The 21,632-nt window shown below is 38.1% G+C and overlaps 1 protein-coding gene across 3 annotated transcripts in view; it reads left to right on the top strand.

Moving 5' to 3' along the window:
• The window catches only part of pias1a (protein inhibitor of activated STAT, 1a), a 75,088-nt gene that overhangs the window by 6,572 nt on the left and 46,884 nt on the right, over positions 1 to 21,632 (top strand). For 2 of the 3 annotated variants that reach the window (XM_055011646.1, XM_055011644.1), the window contains exon 1: positions 20,010 to 20,042. The exons of the other annotated variant lie outside the window; for it this stretch is intronic. In XM_055011646.1, coding sequence (XP_054867621.1) covers positions 20,025 to 20,042 — 18 coding nt within the window. In that variant the 5' untranslated portion in view covers positions 20,010 to 20,024. Of the gene's footprint in view, positions 1 to 20,009; positions 20,043 to 21,632 lie in introns of those variants that run through there. 3 annotated transcript variants of the gene reach the window in all.

The raw sequence follows: 21,632 nt of genomic DNA, 5'->3' as shown, positions 1-21,632 counted from the left end.
ATGCACCAGTTTCACACCTCAAACCTCTGCTGATGTGTTGTGTGATGTTACAGATGTGTTATTGTCTCACATTTACCGAGCAGTGGTTGTGTTGCCAAAAAATAAGTACACGCAAAGTCATAACACAAACATTTGACAACAGATTACAAGATACAGATTGGCGGTTTAAAAATAGAGTCGGCTCACAGTTTGAGATGATTCACTGAAAATATGACCAAAGTCTGACTAATTTTAGTGTTAGTTTTTTTTCTTGCCAAGGTGAAACTTCGCAGTTTTAAAATCATTTACTGAAAAATGCAAGTCCAAAAAGAGAAAACAAAGAGAACCTAAACTGAAAAATGGATAATTTCTGGACTTAAAGAGCAAATATCTCAGGTTGGTTGAACTTTGTTTCAGTCCAAACCTTCACACAAACCAGTCTTAGGTTTCTGGATTAAGCGTGCTATAAGACTATAGGCTCGTCAACATCTTCGGGCAGCTGTTTCCACACTTGATAGAGTTAATTGATTGTGTTTAATTACAGTTTGTTGCAGATAAAAGTGCTGACTGATCACATTCGCTTAATACTCAGACTTTTATGCTGTTGTGCTATGATTCAGTTTTACATCCGTGCTACTAATGCGTCAATGAGGGATTACCGCTCATAAAAACAGACATGTTTATGCCAGAAAGTTCCAGCAATCCGAATTATCTATCCTCCCATCATTTCTCCTTTGTTATGTGAACGTATATTCGATGGAACCCAGGAGAATAAATAAATAAATGAGTGCCAGTACATCATCATTCTACAGCAGCTTCACACCTGAGATAAAAATATGCGTCACTGTAATGAATAAATGTGTTTTTCGGCATCCATATGCACCATGTGGTGTTTCTGTCAGTCGCAGTAGCACTAAACTGGCTGTGATGTCGTTCGCTGTGCCGGTCCTGCTGCTGCCTCTGAAGATTCGAACATACAGCAGTGACATTGTGTGAAAAAGAAAACAGAATATTACTGAAAAGCGAAAAAATTCTAGTGCTCTCTAGTAATCTTTATATAAAATTGGCATATTCTGCTGCAGCAAATTCTTGATAAACTTATAGAGTTATTATTTCCTCTCTGAACAGATTATTTTTTAAAATAAACAGTGAAGAAATGCCGTTTCCACATCTTAAAGTGATGCCTCTAAGACCCAGAGAGTGGGAAGCAAAGGAAAGCAGCAGATTAGTAGCTTAAGCAAGGAAATCATTAGTATTTTTATGTGAAAAATGACTGAAGAAGCATCAACGCTGTGATGTGTGCATGTGAGGTGAATTAACTCATCATGAACCAACATTTCTTCTTGCTTCATATAGAGAGAAAACTCCCACAGCTTGTATTTACCACAAGAGAAGTCTGTCTGATTGAAATCATAGCATCTATTGATAAGCAGATGTTCAGCCAAAACGGCGCGTTTGGACACAATTTCACTCAGATTTCGCCTCTAGGGGATTATTTTAAATCTTTAATGCAGATTTGTACATCAGCAGGAATGTAGCACAACATGGAATTAAAATAAATATAAATTTATCCCCATGATCAATGAATAATTGTGATGAAAAACAAGCTAATTGTGATCTCAGTAATAATCAAAATAATGCTAATTATTTTTACCTTTGTCGAGCACCTCTAGTAAGTGTATGGAAATATTTTGGCTCCTGAAATAGTGATGTGGATCAAAAACAATAATAATAATCTGTCAGTGAAGTATTCTGGAGGCAACACGATTCATTTGTTTTACCAGAAAGAAACTTTTTTTGGATGCCTTGGGTGAACAGTTAGTTTTCACTCCAGTCATTCTAGAATAATTTTCTTTTTCCAAAGCGATTTAAGTCACATCATGATGTCTTTTGCAGTAACACTAAATATTACAACATCAGTTTTTGCCAAAATCATGCAGCTCGAGACTGAAGTTTTTAATTTTGTGTCCAAAGAGTTGCACAAAAATGTTCTTTAAATCTACTAATGCATTTAGGTTTATTAACATGATAGCTCGGCCCGACCGGCTTTATTGTTTTGATCGATAAAATGTCAGAAAATAACAGTTCTTAACCTTAAGGTCTTTAAACTGAGTGTTTTATCTGACAAACACACATAATAAGTTTGCTTTAGGGTTAGAAATGCACTGACCATTTGCTTGAAGAAACCTTTTCGGACCAGTGAGCCAAAATTTAACGACTACTCAGATTGTAACATGTCTTGGTGTATTTCTATACATATGGTGAGCAGTTTTGTAGTAAATATGTTGTTTTCAGAAGTAATGAGGTGTAAAGGCTGAATTCTAACGTCTTGGTGACGGATACCACAGACACCTTCAGACGTCTTGTAGAGTCCACAGTTCGGCTAAAGACTGATTAAACTGGGGGAGTCTCACCTGTCGTATTTTGGCTCATCAGTGTCTATTAGTTTGCGCTGCTGAACGTCTTTTTTTCTTTCAGAGATGCCTCAGGCTGCATATTATGCTTTATTCAGTGAATTGGTACAGAAAGCTGTGATGCAGTCATCTTAGACAAAAATCTGTGCTCGTGAAAAGCCTCTGATGCTGCCAGGCCCTCAAATGTGTCCTGTTGCATCGCATTTTGTTTCACAGGAGTCCCGATCTGCCTCGGCTTCTTTGAACTGTCTTCTCTCTTCTCTGGAGCTGCTGCAGCAGCAACCTGGCAATACAAATAACTGTCTGTGTGCTGGCGGCTTATAGGTGGAGACAGTCTATTTGTAGAGCCTGTGGCTAGGTTAATCCCTAATGATACAGGCCCTCGTCTCTGCTCCCTTACATCCTTTCAGCACCTGCCTATTTCTGTTATTGTCATTGTCATTATCGCTGCAGTTAATTTTCGGTTTAAAGAGTGAGCAGACGTCCGTGTGGAAGCTGCAGAAGTGAATAAATGTTCTCATAATTAGTATTTATTTACAGTGGTAGTGTGCAGCTGCTGATGTCTTCACACACCGGTCCCTTAAGGTTAGATGTGAAGCTTTTCATAGCATCATGTCAAATGCAAAAGTGGCTGATATATATATAAATCCCACACGTGTGAAGCACAGTGAAGACGTATGGCAGAGCCGAGCAGATGGTGTAAAGCCCACTATGCGAAACACGATACAGATGTTGTTCATCTCATCTGTTACAGAGATGTCAGAGGTGTTTAGCGTTGAGCCAGCTGCTACAAACTGTGGTAGAGGGTTCATTATCTTTCTCCTTGTTCTCAGAATTCAGTGAAGTTCACCGTTGGGCCGCCAGATACAGATAGCAAACGTGCTTTGTCACTTAAGGCGACGGGAGATAAGGTTCAGCATGTTCAGCCCAGTCAGACCAGCATTTAAGCTCCATTATTGTCAGATATTTGGCCCCATAAGAGCACATGTTGTCAGCAGTCATCGACTTTTGTGTGGCTTCGGCGAGATGGAGCTTTTCTTAACTCCTGTGGTGATTTTGTTGCACAGCCCTGTTGCCGTGGAAACATGTCACATTTGAGATGGACATGGGTAGGCAGCAGTTCGGAGCTCAATTGTGTGCTTCCAACTGGAAGAGAGGCAGTTCACTGGCCACCCTCTTGGCAGATCTTTTAGGTTTTTCTTCATTGGAATATTAGAGAGATTTTGGTGTGAATGAATAAGAAATATCTTGTGGAAAAGCTGTCATCATAGAATATTTATTTATCCTGCTGCAGGCTTTTAAGAGTCGGATGTGTTTGTTAGATCCTTGTCTTTGAGTTAATAAATCTCTCAACCCGCAGCTTTGTGCAACTCGTGTGCTGAGTTTGTTCTGCTGTCACTTTTGTCTTTTGTGAGCCGTAATTCACTCATGGTTTGCTGCTGTGTGGTGCACGGTTTTTGTGTGTGCGTCAAGATTAGCTGCCATTTTTTTTCAATCAATCTTGAGCAGAGGTTTACCTCGGTGCAGCATGCCTCGCGTTGCCAAAAACCGCAGTTTATCTAAATAGAAACAGTCATTTTTAAAGAAGGAACTTAGTCCTGCATACATTTGCAAGCTGATGAGAGAAATGTTTTTCCAATAAAAGCTGCAACCATGTAAAGTATGGAAATGCTCTTTAATTTATAGATAATATGACTTAATTAATGTGTAAGTAATATATATATATATACATAATATATATATATATATATATATATATGTATATATATATATATATATATATATATATATATATATATATATATATATATATATATATATATATATATATATATATATAAAATATAATAATAATATATATATGTAATATTTTGTCTTGTTTTTTTGTCTGACTTTTGTCATTTTAATCACAAAGCAAAATCCTGTATCATTCAGTTCCAGGTGACTAAATGTTGTGTTCTTTTGTAGACACTGTGATCTGGAAATTGTAATGTGGAAATGATAAACTGAGGCTGAATGTTGTTGAAATTGAGTTTATTTTTCTTAAGAAATTTCAGTTTTTTCATAATGTTTTGTTAAAAAAAAAAAAAAAATTTAATTAAATGTGAACATTTTCAGAATGTACTTTTTTGCACTAAAACCAAGGGAAAAATGTGGAGTTGTGGTTATTTATAGGTTATTATGCTGTGATTTTACTGGTCACTTGAGATCAGATTGGGCTGAATGTGGCCTCTGAACTAAATGAGTTGGACACCCCTGGTTTAAGTCAGATCATGACACCTGAAGCCTTTTGTCTTTTGGACGTGAAGTGAGAATGAAGCCAACTGGTAAAGATCTTCCTTTTGTGCCCTGAACAGTCAGCTTGAAGGGTTAATGGCTAAAAATAGAAGTGAGCGCACGCCGTGTCCTCCTCAGTGACCTGTAACCCGAGGGAACGCAGCTTAAGACACTGATTCACCAAACGCTCTTCATTCTTTAGGAATTGGCCTGCTGTGAGCGGGAAATCTCTCTGCACTCCACAAAAGCAGATGTGCACGCTTTGCTGGAAGGATTGAATTAGATGAGAAGGTTGCAGCGATCCGATGCGTCACCTCTTACCTGTGCAATAATGGCCTCACTGGTTGAGCGGGTTTATTATGCAACAATATTTTCTGGGAAGTAACCAGCAGGTCTGTGAAAGGAGCCAGTTGTTTTCATAATTTATTATCTGTGACTTAGTTGATGGATCGTTTGGTCTGTAAATGTCAAAAATAATGATGAACAGAACCCTTAGAGACAATGTTTGCTTTTGTACAACTGTAATTGCCACCAGTATTGATTAATAGATTTCCTAAGGTTTTATTTTTTGATCTTTGACTGGTTGATAACACGAGTAAGTAATGGCATCAGTGGCACAATGTTTGGTTCAGGGGCCACATTCAGCCCAATTTGATCTCAAGTGGGCCGAACCAGTTAAATCAATTCAATAAATTCTATTTCAGCAACATTCAGCCTCAGTTTATCTTTTCCACATTACAACTTCCAGATCACAGTGTCTACAAAGGAACACAACATTTAGTCAATTGGAACTTAACAGTGTAGTATTTTACTTTATGATCAAAATGACAAAAAAAGACAAAGAACAACAAAAACAAGACAAAATATTACAAAAACGAGTCACAAAATGACAAGTGAGAAACAAAATGACAAAAAAATAGACAAACTACACAAATGAGACAAAAAATGAAAAAAATGATTTTCAAAACAACAAATAAAGCAAAACACAAAATGACAAAAATGAGACAAAAAATACAAACGAGACAAAAAGGAATCACAAAATGACAAAAATGTGAGTCAAACGACAAGAACTAGTCAGAAAAAAAAGAGACAAAAACAACAAAACCAAGACAAAATATTACAAAAATGAGGCACAAAAATACAAAAGTGAGAAACAAAATGATGAAAAATGAGACAAATAACATGAAACAAAACAAAAAGAGACAAAAAATTCGACCAAAAAGGTTCAAAAACGAGACAAAAAATTACATAAATGACACAAACGAGACAAAAAATTACATAAATGACACAAACGAGACAAAAATGACAAAAGCGAGAAACAAAACACCAAAAAATAGACAAACAACACAAGTGAGATAAAAAGGAAACACAAAATGACAAAAACATGAGACAAACAACAGAAGTGAGACAAAAAAAGACAAAAAAACAAGCAGCAATTAGCAGTCTAGTAGTACACTTTACAAAGTCGACCGCATGTTTGATGCCCTGGTTTTAGACTATTTTGCTAAACTAAGTCAGTGTTATTAGCAACATTATCTGTCATACCATCATACATAGAACTGTTATCAGAGGAATTGCGCTGTTTTTGATACACAGATACCCAACCTAGAGCATATATGACTCACCTTATGGAGCCTCTTTAGGTACATGTTGACTGTCGTTATGTGTTCATTTCTTGGCAGTTCCAAGTGTTATCCAAAATGTATCATCATGGTGAAGGGCTATTACTGTCAATCAGTGTTGCCTCAGAGGCAAAGCATTTCCAGAAATGACTTTTACCATTTTTGACACAGCTGGTAGAAGCATTGCATCAGCCTGCCTGAAACATGTTGCTCAAGTACTGCTTTTTAATGCTTTCCTATCAAATAAGGACAAATGGATGAAATTAAATGTTAAGTTCATATTTGCTTTTTAGCAGCTCTGCTAAACTGGTGTTGTCAACTAGAATAAGGGATTAAATTTAGCTCAGAGGCACATTTTTAGACCCTTTATGCTGGGAAAACTTTGTAATTTCACTGGGAAAGTTGGTAAATTGAGGAGTATTGTGGTATGATGTATCTTCACAATATATGTTTAAATTCAGAAGAATGAAGATACAGTTATGGACAAGTATTGGCATCCCTGGATTTTTTCCAGAAAATACACCATTTCTCTCAGAAATTGTTGCAATTACAAATGTTTTTGGTATGCATGTGTTTATTTCCTTGATGTGCATTGGAAAAACACAAGAAAGCAGAAGAAAAAAGCCAAAATTGACATAATTTTACACAAAACTCAAAAAATGGGCCGGACAAAATTGTTGGCACTCTCAACTCAATATTTGGTTGCACACCCTTTGGAAGAAATAAGTGAAACCAGTCGCTTCCTATAACCGTCAACAAGCTTCTTACTCCTCTCAGATGGAATTTTGGACCACTCTTCTTTTGCAAATGGCTTCAGGTCTCTCAGATCTGAAGGGTGCTTCTTGCAACAGCAGTTTTGAGATCCCTCCATAGGTGTTCAGTGGGATTTAGATCTGGACTCATTGCTGTCCTCTTCAGAACTCTGCAGTGCTTTGTCTCCAACCATCTCTTGGTGCTATCTGAGGGATGTTTCAGGTCATTTACCTGCTGGAACACTCATGATCTCTGACGCAGACCCAGCTTTCTGATACTAGGCCCTACATTGCAGCCCAAAATATTGCGTTTTGTGTAAAGTTATGTAAATTTTTTTCTTCTGCTTTTTTGTGTCTTTCCAATGCACATGAATGAAATAAACACGTGTGCAACAATTTCTGAGAGAAATGGTGTATTTTCTGGAAACATTCCAGGGGTGCCAATACTTTCGTCCATGACTGGAAAAGCCTTCTCTGCTCTATGTATCGTTGTGATTTCAGCAACAAACTGTGACTGTAGTGAGATTATGAGGCCGGGTAGAAATTGAATTGGGAGGCTTCATTCAGCACAGAGCAGCCTGACGCACCGTCACGACTCTTTCTCTGAATGAAGCTCAGGATGAGGCCACAGCAATACACTGGCAGCCCTGAGATGTAGCCCAACATCAGAGAGGCCACTCTAATGATAAAAGTCTTCTGTGCTCCTGACTCTCCCAGCAACATGTTTACTGCACAGGCTGCAGCCTCCTGCTACTGTTTCTACTATTCTCCTTCATCTCAATGCATGCCGACCTCTGCCAAGTCCGCAGGATTAAAAGGGTGCAGTAGAGGCGAGTGCAACTCCTTGGTGTCTTTCTACTCTTCTTCATTTTCTCCCCAGAGCACTGCAGTGGGATTTTGGTATCTGTTATCTTTGTTCTCAGCCTTAGAAGCTTCTGTTCCTTCCCTCTTTCTTACACGGGGGTGAGGTCGATGGTATTCAGACGGGCTGATTTGTTGGCTACCACTTTGCCGTCGCACTTCTTTGTCACGTTTTCCTACATGCTGTCTTTGTCCGCCTACATGGCAGCAAACCGGTGTTGTTTGGTTGCTACCAGCAGCATGTACCTGCACAGTTCTGGCTCCATCACAAACGCCCCTGTCATCACAACTTGTGCCGTTCAGCGTCGAAGAGGAGGCTGGTTTCAGATTGACTATCTGCCCGTGGCAAGCTGGGACTAGACCTCGGTGGCCTCAGGTGCGGTGGCACAGCATTTAACATGCTAATGATTAAAAAGAGAAGTCACTGTGAAGTCAGTCCAGCTGGGCTGCCTGATCTGATCCTGCGAGGGGAAGGGACAACCTCGTTCATATTTTTGTCCCAAATTCCGTCTTTTGTTTGATCTCACAATGCGCACAGTGGTTTTGATACTAGAGCGGCGGGAGGGAGAGACAACAACAGGCGGAGGTATTTCAGAGTTAAGCCTGAGTCAGAGAAGCTGGAAGGCTGAGAGGTGGGGGGATGGTAGGACAAAGAGGGGTGGAGGATGGGGAGGGAGCTGGCATGCAGTACTAAGCCCTCTAGCCGAGAGTGGGAGCTTTATATAATGGCCAGGTAGTGTGCAAGTCTCCCCCCCATCTGCCTACACAACCTCCACACACCCACACACAACCACACATCCTGCAGAACCTTTGCAGAAACTGCTTGGCACAACATTATTAGCCTCACCATCTCTGCGTCTCCAGGGACGCACAAGAACTGCATTACTGTTCACCTCCTCAAAACCAAGCAATGTGCAGCAAAATTTTTTTTTAGCTCTGCTTGCAAACATGTGGAGCTCAAAGTGAAACAGTGTAATTTGCTTAAAGCTCATACTTTGGTCTGGTTTGGTGTAAACACCAGGACTGAATCTGCAGCGGACTGGTGGAGACGGTTTTACAGTTTTATTTCAGCTCTGACTCCATGACACGAGTTGAACCGACTCTGGCAGGTGATCCGAACGGGTCAGCGCTTGTTAGCTGACCTTTGTTTGCGACTCTGGGTTGAACTTGAGTCGGACGCTACCTGCCTTTGGTGAACAGAGCGCCTTTGTTGGGGTTGGTAATTTAATTTATATTGATGTTTAAAGGTCATTTAACCAAATCCATACTGAGGAGAGAGTAAGAGAGAAACAGACTGGATTCCTGTGAGCACTTCAGTTTACTCCGCATTGATTTTCTCATGTGCATCCATGTTCGGCATCCCAGTTTTAACTGACATAATAAAAACAGAAAACAATAGTAGTCTTTTAGGTCTTCTAAAGGGTTACTCAACCTAAAATCATCAAGGGCCTTCTGCTCAACCATGTCTAAGTTGCTTGAAGCTTTTGTTTTTATGTTTAGCTATGAATATTTAAAAACATTTAAACACACTTGAGAAATCAATGACTTTTCAAGGTAACTTAAAAGAATCTTGTCCATTTTAAATATGTTTTTTGCATATTAAAATCAGAGTTTTTGTTCGATTGACAATATCTCAGAAACTATTAAAGATAAAAGCCTGAAATTTTCACTCTTTATTCTCATCATGCCATTAATTCAGAATCTATAATATTGGACAAATAACTCGAAAGATTTCTGATAATAGGCCCTATCTTTGAGCTCACACATACAAAAGACAATACAAAAAAACCCATAAAGCAGCTGTGAACTAGTGATATTTTCTGAACCATAGGTAATTGCATGCCACAATATATAAATATAATGAGTCATAAAAATGGGAAAAAAGCATTGTTTTTGTTGAACTTTCATATCTGATTGTAAGGGTGGGACAAGTTATGCCACAAAAACTGAAGCTAAAACATTGCTAGATAGCCTAATCCAAGTAGTTCTAGAGTTCCAAAATATAACTAATGTAAGAATATTCACATATCAACTAATGCGATCCTCAGTGTCTGATTTAAGCAGTAATTTTGCAGACTTTAGAACAGGGGTGTCAAACTCATTTTAGTTCAGGTTCCACATTCAGCCCAATTTGATCTCCAGTGGGTTGGACCAGAAAAATCACAGCATAATAACCTATAAATAACCACAACTCCTCATGTTAGCTGTATTTTAGTGCAAAAATGTACATTTTAAAAATTATTCACATTTAAGGAATTATCTTTTTACAAAAAATTTTGAAAAACATGAAATTTCTTAAGAAAAATAAATTCAATTTCACCAACATTGTATCTCAGTTTATCACTTCCACATTACAACTTCCAGATCACAGAGTGTCTACAAAGGAACACATTTAGTCACAGCTATCTGGAACTGAATGAGACAGGATTTTACTTTATGATCAAAACAACAAAAGTCAGACAAAAAACAACAAAAACAAGACAAAATGTTACAAAAATGAGACGCAAAATGACAAAAATGAGACAGAAAATGTCAAAAAATGAGACAAACGACATGGAAGAAATAAAAAAATTAGACAAAAATGTTAGAAAGAGACAAAATGACAAATGACAAAAACTAGACAAAAAAACTAAACACAAATGACATAAACGAGACCAAAACTGACAGAAGCGAGAAACAAAACAACAAAAAAGTAGACAAGCAACACAAGCAAGACAAGAAAACACAAAACGACAAATAAAGCAGAACATAAAATTACGAAAATAACACAAAAAACACAATCGAGACAAAAAGAAACACAAAACGACAAAAGTCAGACAAAATACAACAAAAATGAGACACAAAATGAAAAGAACAATGAGCAATCTAGTATTATACTTAATGATCAAAACAACTTGTCATGGTCTAGAAATTATTTTAAATTTATAGTTTTACTAATTTACAATCTGCAGTTAATGTCTTCTCTGGAATTTTTACACTTTGAGGGCCGGATTGGACCCTCTGGAGGACCGGTTTTGGCCCACGGGCCTCATGTTTGACACCCCTGCTTTTGATTGTTTTATTCCAGCAAAGCTTTCCAAAAATCATCAGCAGATTAAGGAGGTTAAATAATTCTAATTGTATGAATCAACAGCAGAAACAGAATCTTTTCAGAAACTGATTGTGCCTACATTGTCTTGTGTTTTTGTCCAGCAGTAGCCTGTGTCACCAGCATGTCTGATAATTATATTAGCTGGTGGTTCTTCCTCTCCAGAGCTGGTTTCGTGGAGTTACAGTTGGAGTGTTTGTTTTAGGTGATTGATTGCAATTGGAGCCTTAAAAACCGTCCACAGGTTGCCATCTGCGGCGATGGATTTTTCAGCACGCTGCGAGACGACTGCTAATGTTTTCTGAAGGTTTAAAGTGTGAAATCACGACATTGCTGAAGGCTGCGAGTTAGAGTCAGTATCAAGGTGTGGTCTGAAGACTTGTGTTTCACTGCATTACTTCTCAGTGTCGTCATGAGGGGAGGAAAAATATTTATGGTGTTCTGTGTCACCTCAGGCGATGGAAAAAAAAAAGCTTGCCTAAATTTGTCTTCCTATGCAGCTAAATTTGTAGCAGGAGGCCCTTTATCAATCTCGCGAACAATCTTTTCCTCCGCATTAGTGGAGTTAATCATCATTATCAAAAATCTTTTAATCTTTGATTAGTTCGAGCTCCTCGGAAAGGGGAGTGTGGAGGCTTTTCACGTGCACACACACACAAGAACAGTGTCATTGTGCGCATGTCATATGATGGTCATGCGGCTGAACGGTACATTTAAAGTTCTACACACGCACCAGCCAGCGCATGCAATCAGTGTGAGGTTAATGATCTCTGGTGTTGTGCGTGGCTCCTCATGCTTTGTGTCTGCGTATGTTGTGTGTGTGTTGCGTGTGTGTGAGAACATGTTTCCCTTTGCATGCGAACTCTTTGTGTGCCAGATCTGTGGCATGCGTGCACCGTCTTTGTGGCTGCCCTCTGCATGTGTGCTCAATTGAACTGAGCTACTTTGCATGATAACTGGGAAAAATATGTGTGCAACTGTGTGCCTGTGAAGTTCCTGTTTGCATCTTTTGAAATTCCCCCTTTTAGAATTTGTGTATTTACTGATTGTGTGTGATTAACTCGCTTGAAAATGCAGGTGCAGGTGTAAATTCTAAAAGTAAGGATGACTGAATTGCATGTTGTTGCCTCTGTTTGATGGTTGTGGTGTTGTGCATGCTGCTCGCTGTCACACTTTCATGACTTAGTGGGAATGGAAGTCTTTGTTAATATTGTTATTATTCAATACTGGAAAAGAAACTTGTCAAAATGTAGAACTGTTTTGTCCAAACACTGAATTTTAACAAAAAGTAATTTACATTTAAAGTTCATGTAAAGAAAATTTGGATATTTGTGTCTAAACACAAAACACACGCCAGAAAATAACAGCTGAAAACAAGAGAAAAAACTAAACTGTAAAGTATTGAATTAAAGAGTTCGACTGTACAGGTGGTCCTCGGTTTACAACGTCCTCGACTTACGTCGTTTCATTGGAACTGGTCACAAGGAACAAGTTGGTCAGCGAAGCGAACAAATACTTGCATACATGCGATCAGATGGCTTTGTTTCCATTCTCTGGTTGTACACCACCTTGGATTGTGCTGCATTCACTAACTTTTTGTCCTTCATTATGGCTCCCAGAGTAAGTCAGACTCTTCTGATGCTTGGAAGAAAAGGAAAGCCGTCTCCATCCAACTACTTAAACTTATGCTTGCAAAATGAGTAGTGAGTCAAACGTGACTTCTTTACTGTGGCTCTTGATACACATTGCAGAGTGAAAACTGCAACAAAAACAGAAATAAAACAACATAAATACATGTAAATAAATCATTTTAACCGAACCAGTAAGCTCAAAAATGAAGTTAATTACTTAGACATAACCTCTGTGGCGTTTACAAAGTAGAGAACCGTGCATCCAGAAAAGTACGTACGTGTGTAAAGCTAACGGTCAAAGTCGCGGACAGGAAGTGACAACCGTCAACAGGCAACTTCAAAATAAAGCCTTTTTCAAAATAAAAGTACATCGATAATTCTGCCTGAAGGGCAACACACCATGGAAGTGAAACTATATTTAAATAAAACTCTGGGAACAGGCCGAAACATATTTGAACATTGGCATAATTAGATCAAGTTGTAAAAACAGTGCAACATATTCTGTTATCTTCTAGTAAAATGATTCATACATGCATGAAAGTCATTGGTATTCATGACTTTTATGAAGAACTGATCAAATCTTGATGCACGTCGCCGGCTTTGTTTACATTTTCTCCAGTGTTCTGACTTACGGCGAAAATCGACCTACATCAATCTGCAGGAACGGAACTCTGACATAAGTCGAGGACCCCCTGTATATTGTTTTTCATAATATTTATGTTCAGGATATTTTGATAATGGCTCAATGATGCACTGTAACTTAATACAAACTAGAGCACGATTGCATCAGCGGTTCTTCTGCAAAAACCTTGCTGTACAAATATTCCATATTATCAGTATATGCTTGTGATTTCACATTTAACTCGTCTACTTCAGTTAAAACAAACCATTTTTGAATTCAGATATACGGTTTTTTGGACGTGTATGAAAGCTGTCAGTCAGTACCTTCAGCTGGTCAGAGCAGAGAATACATTTTGATATGTGGCTATTTTTAAATTCCTTCAAATTTGGTTGGGTGGTTAATAACAGTTTTCTTTGGTGTGACAAATTCAGAACTCTTGCTTTTTACTGCTTTACATGGACTTAACGAACAGCTTATTTACATGGAAATATATTTACACTGACATTAGAAAAATAGGGTCCATATATTAAGAGAACAGCTTTTTAAACTAAAAGTCTGAACTCTGCTAAACTGTACTGAGCAGATGCTTATAAAAACAGAATGAAAAAATGTGTTTTCAGTATTTATCTTCAGCATTCCTTTGTTTTTTGTGTGGACTGAGGCCATTACAGTTGCAACAAACAAAATGAACCTGCAGTAGCTTTTTTCGGCTTTATTTTTTGATTTATGTTGTTGTTTGATTTTTAAAAATTGTCCAAATTCCCTCATTGCATCTTCTAAAATGTGCATATTTTCTCATTGTCAGTCCTCTGTGGTAGTAAACTTAAGATTCATGAGTTTTGGAAGGTTACTGCTGCATTGCTGTGGGCTTTGGGAAGTTGTGCTTTTCTGACAAATTATAGCAACAGATAGAGAGGAAAGATGTAAAACAGAAGCTTGACAGTGAAAATAAATACGTGAAACTCTTATTACCTAATGATATTTGTGAGACAGTAGATTGTCCCTAAAACAAGTAAATAAACAACAAATACTGGAAAATAAATCCTAGCATGTGAGAGCGTGTGGAGCTGGTAACCTGTACCGATCAGGACTTTCTCAGAAACTGGAGCTCTTTGCTTGCTGGTGTGCAGTTTGTGGAGGCTGGCGTTTCTCCAGACTGATAAAACAGCCCATTCAGGGCGGCTCGGCCACCGTCCAGTTCCAACCTGTCTCTCCTCATCAAACAGGCCTCCGTGCTGCCTGTTTCCTTTCATTATGGCTCCACTGCAGTCGACCGCTCTGAGCTGCAGCAGGTGTGTGTTAGCGGTGGACGGGAGGGTCATTCGGTGTGTGTTTGTGTGAGAATCAAAGAGACTTTAGCATGCAGGAGATCGTTTGTGCGTTCGGGGAGGTCACGCATGCATACGTGTGTTTTAATAACACCTCTGACAGATACAGGACTAATAATCTGTGTCTCCCGGATCGCACACAAGCATGGAAATAAGCTATTTTCAGTTTAGCACTCTGTTTTTACAGTGTTACTGCAACGGAGTTGAGAAATAGGAAGTGTTATTTCAGGTGGAAGTGAAGGTCCTGCTAATTTTCTGCACAGACATTATGAGATGACTGACATTTGGAGAACGTCCAAGGCCTGGGTGAGTGTGAAACTCTCCCAGTTGAATCATCAGCGCAGAATCTGAGTAACCTTGTTGGAATGTGTCTGAATAGACAAGCCTGTGGGCATTAAACAGGAGGAAAGTTAGCTGCGACTGCAAAGGTGACTTTTGGTAAGAATAATACATGTATATTTGTATAGCGCTTTTCAAAATACTCTAAATATCTGGGTTTTCTGGGGTTACTTTGTCACACTCACCTCTACAAACCTTCCTGATAAAATACAAATTAAAACAATATAATGTTAACACATTTCTGTGAAAACAGAGTCCAGAATCTTAGTTTGAGATTATCAAACAACCACAAATTACAGGGATTGTATGCTGCACTTTGATTTCTTTTGATTTTCTTCTATTCTTTGACAACTTCAAAGTGGGGACTGAACAATTTATTTCCTTTGCTCAGAGCTGACTTTTATATGAAATGTAAAAGAAAACCTAAATCTCAAGCTCAAAACAGCATCTTGACACTAAAGATTGCCCTTTGTAGAAATAAGAATTTGACCAGTTAAAGGATCCATTAGAATCAACAGTAAATTGAAAAATACTACAGCTTCTTGAGTCTGAGAATTTGCAAGGCTTTTTTCAATATAAAATAAGATAAAGCTTTATTAATCCTAAAAAAAAGCTTTTGGCAGATGTTGCTCACAAAACAAATTACTAAGACTGTCAAAATTAACGTGTTAATGCGCATTAATCCACCATCATGGTTAATCTGATCTGAAATTTAACACAATTAACATATCTGACTCAAAATTCTTGAAAAAATATGTGTGTGTGTGTGTGTGTGTGTGTGTGTGTCTCCTTTCTTTCTTGAGTCTGTTTGCTCGTGCAAAATGAAATGCGATTAATATTTATTAAAAAGGAATGACATTTAATCATGATTAGTTGAAATTAATCCACAACGACCCAGTGATTAATCTGATTAAACATTTTAATCGTTTGACAGCACTGAAAATTACAGAAAGATGTAATTATGATAATTTACTGAAAATACAACGGGAAAGCTAAAATAAGGCTGTAGAGTAGAAAAATAAGAAAAATACTGGTAATGAGGTAGTAAAGTAAAATCACATGATAATGAAACATTGCACATAGATTTGAAATATTGCTCCTGAAAAATGAAATATTGCACATTACTTTGGCTTGTTGTACATATTGCACATATAAAATTGAAATGTTACACATAATGATGAAATATTATACGGGTCGTTATGTAACTGTGGGACTTTTTGTATCATAGTTGACATTTTTGCTGTTTTCTGTCTATCTAGATAGATAGATAGATAGATAGATAGATAGATAGATAGCATACAGTAGAAAAGTATCTACACGAACATATGGAATAGTCTCAGAACGTATAATGATGAACAAGTGGTACCTGTACAATACACCACTGTTTCCTGTAAGATAAACAAGATATGTCATGAGTTCTGGAAAATGACGGCTGGCATTTTTTAAGTAAAACAGTTTCATCAAGAAAATAATGGGCAGAGGAAGCAAAAAAGTTAACTTTCTTCGAAAGTATCTGGTTCAATCTGATATCCATGATATAAAATTATGCAGGAACATTATATCATATTATTAAAACAAAACAATCGAACAGTGTTTTCATGCCAGGAAATGTCTTTAATCTGCCAACTATGGCTGAGTGTGTTGCCATCATGGATGTTATCTCCTCTGCACCATTTTTTTCTAGTTAAAAAAGCTCAAATACAGTTTGAAGAGAACAGTTGGATCTCCTCGGCTAATGTGTCCGTCTAAGCTGCCACCTCCAGCCTCGCCACCTTCCTCCCCCATCTTCTCTCCCCCTCCCTGCCGTGTTTTCACCGGAGCTGTGGAGAATTTCATTCGGTTTGGAGGCTCGGCTGCTTTTTTTTTTCTTGCCTCTTTCCCATCCCCATGTCATCCCTCCATCAGTCATTCTCATCAGCTCTGGACACAGCACATTATTACCCTACACACCGCTCTCCAGCCTGACAAGAATCTGCCGGGTGTCTGCAGGTCTGGAAAAGTCTTGAAGCACTGAATTCCTCAAAATGGCCTTAAAACGTCTTTAAACGTCCTAAATTTAATGAGCAAAAATCATAGTTATTTTCTCTCTTTCTCACTTTCCCTCATAGTCAGTTATGTTAGTTGTTCAAAGATGGAACGTCTGATTATGGGCTGTCATGAGACGTTATTCGAGGCTCTTCAGTCCTTTCTTTAGTCTACCCATCAGACTGATTATAGGCATTGTCACTACGGCTAGCTACTGTAGCTATGAAGCTCATTCTCTCATAATAGGCCAATTTCATCAAAAGGATGTGAGTCATCTTTAATTTGTTAATACATCCGTCCCTTTAACTCGGCCTATCCAAGTTTGTGTCGCATTAATTCAGTTAATTGCAGAATTAGAAATTCTTGTTATCTTCTTCTGGGAAAATGCCGAAAATGTGGGTTAATAATATATAATTGTTGGTCTTGCCGTTCTTTCACATTTTGACAGATTGACAGTGAAATAAGAACTAAACTGCAGTGCATCTGGTATTAATAAAGTCTTTAAAGCACCACAGAATCTCTGACGTACCGAGCATATTGGGAGACATGACATTGTAGTTTCCATGATTTAAATCAAGCTTGAAGTGGATGCTAGGAAAATATCTTAGCTATTAAACAGCGACAACAGGCTACAGTGTTTTTGGCCACTTTGTGAAGCTCTTCATCCATGTTGGAATGCCAAATCAACAGGATGCAGCTAAACGTCTTCCTCCTCCTCCTCCTCTTTTGGTCGGAAAACAACAGAACTGTACATCACAGACAACACCAGTTAGTTGTTCTGCTGAGTCTCAGCTCATTACACCTTCCTCCTACTCTCTGTGATCACCTCTACCGTTCTCCAATAGAGATGAACTCAATATTTAGTTCTTCTCATTTGCTTTTCTTGTTGTTAGACAAATGGGCCAGTAGAAACTAGTATCTGTCACTGAGCAAAAGTACAAACTGTGATTGTCTTTGCTTTGTTTTCACCAAATGATGGATGGGTGGATAGATAGATAGATAGATAGATAGATAGATAGATAGATAGATAGATAGATAGCATACAATCGAAAAATATCCATATAAACATATGGAAGTCTCTGAGAACGTCTAGAAATGAACAAGTCATACCTGTACAATACACAGCTGTTTCCTGTACATGGAGTAGAGCAGGTTTAGCTCCTATTCCTGTCCATTAAATAGTCAAATATTAGTTATCTGTCTCTCTAAAATGATGCCCCGTCTTTAGTTTGTTTCTGAAACCGTGTTCCGTGACAAAAGAATTGAACGGAGATGAAATTGCATCGTCCTAAAACCGTCTAAGACTAAAAAGATTAATGTACCAGTTAAAACTTGATGTTTTTTGCTCTGCCGCTGGAGTTGAACAGGGGTTTTATTTTTATGTGGTTCCATCTGTTCTTTCTTGAAGCCCCCTCCAGTTGAAATCAAGTTTTTTTTCTACCTAGTTAACATGTCCATATGGTGTTTTTTATGTACATATTATGAGTGAAATAAGCAGTCAACCCCATTCTGCTTGAAACTGCAGGGTATTGATGCGGCTTACTCAGGCTTCCAGGGTTTCAAACATTGTTTATTGCAAACTGTCTCAACTTGCAAAAATGCATTTATTTGTGATGTTTCAATGCAAAACTTCATCAGGCAAGTGATTTGTTTTAACAAAGTAGCTTTAACTTCACCAACAATTACATTTCCTAGTGTTTTCTAACATTGTGGATGTAATTGAAAGTAGTCTTTATGAAGAATGATGTTATGGAAAATGTGTGGGGACTGTGATTAGTTCCTTAGCCACTTCCTCTTTAGGATGTCTTTGTAACAAACCATTTGCCTGATGAAGATTTTGTACCTCAGTGCTGCAAATAAATGTATTTTTGCAAGTTAGACGGCGTGTAGGAGTCTGAAACTTGATCAAGGAGCTTCATATGTAGCAAACCAATCCTGTCGACTTGCAGGTCGGAGCTTTCTGCTTCAATATTCCTCTTCAGAATCGGTTTCCGGTTCTAATGTGTATACAGTGTAGAGTAGTTTCACACTGTTGCAGCAGAGTTGTAGGTGAGCCGGTGTGCTCAAGCTGCAGCAAATGGGGAAGTGGTTGGAAAGAGAGGCAGGAGCTTTTTGAGAGAAGAGATTTTCGTGATTTAATCAATTACCCAGAACAGGACTTTAATAAAAACAGTCCCAGATTTTCTCAACTCCTTGCTTTCCATTAGCTTTAGTGCAGTTTAATTGGAGTTTTTTACCCTGTTTTCCCCACGCAAACCATCAGGTTCATGTAGGTGTAGGGGTGTCAAAGCCATTCTAGTCCAGGTCCCACATTCAGCCCAATTTGATCTCAAGTGGGCCGGACCAGTAAAATCAGAGCATAATGAAAGATAATCGCAACTCTAGATGTTTCCTTTGCTTTAGTGCAAAAAAGTGCATTCTAAAAATGTTGACATTTAAGGAATTATCTTTTTACAAAACCATTATGAACAACCTGAAAGTTCTTTCAAAAAATGAATTTCAAAAACATTCAGCCTCAGTTTATCATTTCCACATTACAACTTCCAGATCACAGAGTGTCTACAAAGGAACACAACATTTAGCCACAGCTATCTGGAAATGAATGCTATAGTGTTTTACTTTATGATCAAAATGACAAAAAAAGGACAAAAAGCAACAAAAAACACAAAATATTACAAAAATGAGACCAAAAACGAGACAAACGACACAAAACAAAACAGACAAAAAATTAGATAAATGAGTTAAAATGCAACAAAAAAATGGACAACACAAGTGAGACAAAAAAAACAAAATGACAAAAATAAGACAAAAAACACAAGCGAGACAAAAAGAAAATGACAAAAACATGAGACAAAGAACAAAAGTCAGACAAAATAGACAAAAACAAGACAAAATATTACAAAAATGAGACACAAAACAAAAGAACAATGAATCCAAACAACTTGTCATGGTCTAGAAATTCTTCTAAATTCATAGTTTTACAAATTTACAATCTGCAGTTAATGTCTTCTCTGGAATTTTTACAGTTTACAAAGTCATCCCATGGGCCGGATTGGACCCTCTTGGGGGCCGGTTTTGGGGGCCGCATGTTTGACACCCCTGATGTAGGTACAACTAATAACCATTTCCAAAAGCTACTGTCTTTCTGCGCACATCGATTTTGCAGTTTTAACACCAGCTGTCTTCTTATTTGACCTCATCAGTGGTTTTGACTGCATCACTCCCCCACTGCACCAGTTCTGGTCAGTCTTATTTGAAGTGAGTTGTATCTGGTATTTGTTGGTGAAGTGCTCCTTTCTGTTATGTTGCTGCTTTACTTGCCATGCTTTACTTGCCAGAAGGAATTTCATCATTCTGGGTTTTTTTTTTGAGTTTCAATTTTAATCTCATGTGCTGGTCAGAATATCTTTGGGGCTTTTCCATTCTGACAGAAATATTCCGGTGTATGCAGCAGTAAATCCTCATCTGTTTTTGGCTAAAAACGGTCTCATTTAAATATACTTGACATTGCATTTGCAGTAAATGCCACAGATGGGTAAATTTAAGGCAAAAATATCCACTTTAGCTGTAAGAAGCCCACACTGGTCTGCATACTGTGTGTGTGAGTGTGTCTATAAGAAGTCCCCCTTTGCCACTAGCTAGTCTCTTTGTGTTGCATCCTCTCTCCCTCTTTCGCTCTGCTTCCTTTGTTGCAGCTTCCCTTTGCACCTACATGTCAAGTTGTTTGAGTAAAACAATACAATGGTGCACATTCTCACACAAACAGGCTGTGTTTAAACCTGCGCCTTTCAGTGCAGTCGATTCAGCAATGGACGAACTTTTGTGCTGCAGGATTGAACAGATTTTGAGCTAATAACAAAATGTTTTTCACTGTAAGGCACCAATTAATATAATAATATGATGACATTGTAATGTCAAAACCATTGTTTATCAGTGGCTTTGATCAGTGAGTAATTCAGCTGTTAATTCGGGCTCAGGTTAGTTGCTTCATTAGAGGATTTTACCCAAATTAACAAGCAAATATCGCCTTGCTTATAGCTGTTAATTTTCTATTTTCAGTTAAAGCTCCACGGATTAGTCTATTAATCCATGAAGTGTCAAAAGGAAACTTATCAGCGAATATTTTGAGACATTTTCAGGCAAAACTACCAAATGTTTGTCACCTTCTTAAATGCGACAATGTGCAGCGTTTGGATAGTAAACTATTTCTGTATCTGAGTGCAGGAGAGATAATCAAGTCTTTCGACAGACTGAAGACAACAGATAAATTGTTCTTTTTTTTTTTTTTTTTTTTTTTGCCCGTCAGTCTTTGAGTTGTTCTCCGGCAGGTTTGTTTGTGTTTGAAGAAGAGAACCCTCCTTCTGTTGAGAGCCACAAATTGGTGCTGTGGAATTGTAAAATTTGGTGGTAAATTTTAGGGTGGGTGAAAAAAAAGAAAGAAAGACTTGTCAAATAAATCATTCTGTAAACAACGCCGGGAGCCAAAATGCAATTCAGACGCTGTTGACCGGCGAAGATGGAGGAGTTTGATGGCCGCCACCTGTCCTGGGAAGGAGAGTGATTGACAGAGCAGAGAGAGGAGATGGTGAAGTGTTCATGTATCTCCCTACCAACACCTCCCTCACCACTGTTTTCTCTCCTCTCTTTGGTTTCTCTCCTTTTTTTTGTTTTTTTGGAAGCCATAGGAATGTTAC

The sequence above is a fragment of the Amphiprion ocellaris genome, chromosome 1, assembly GCF_022539595.1.
Source record: "Amphiprion ocellaris isolate individual 3 ecotype Okinawa chromosome 1, ASM2253959v1, whole genome shotgun sequence".
Classification (NCBI taxonomy): domain Eukaryota; kingdom Metazoa; phylum Chordata; class Actinopteri; family Pomacentridae; genus Amphiprion; species Amphiprion ocellaris.
Note: the sequence above shows the minus strand (reverse complement) of the source record. Positions and strands in the feature narration are given on the sequence as shown.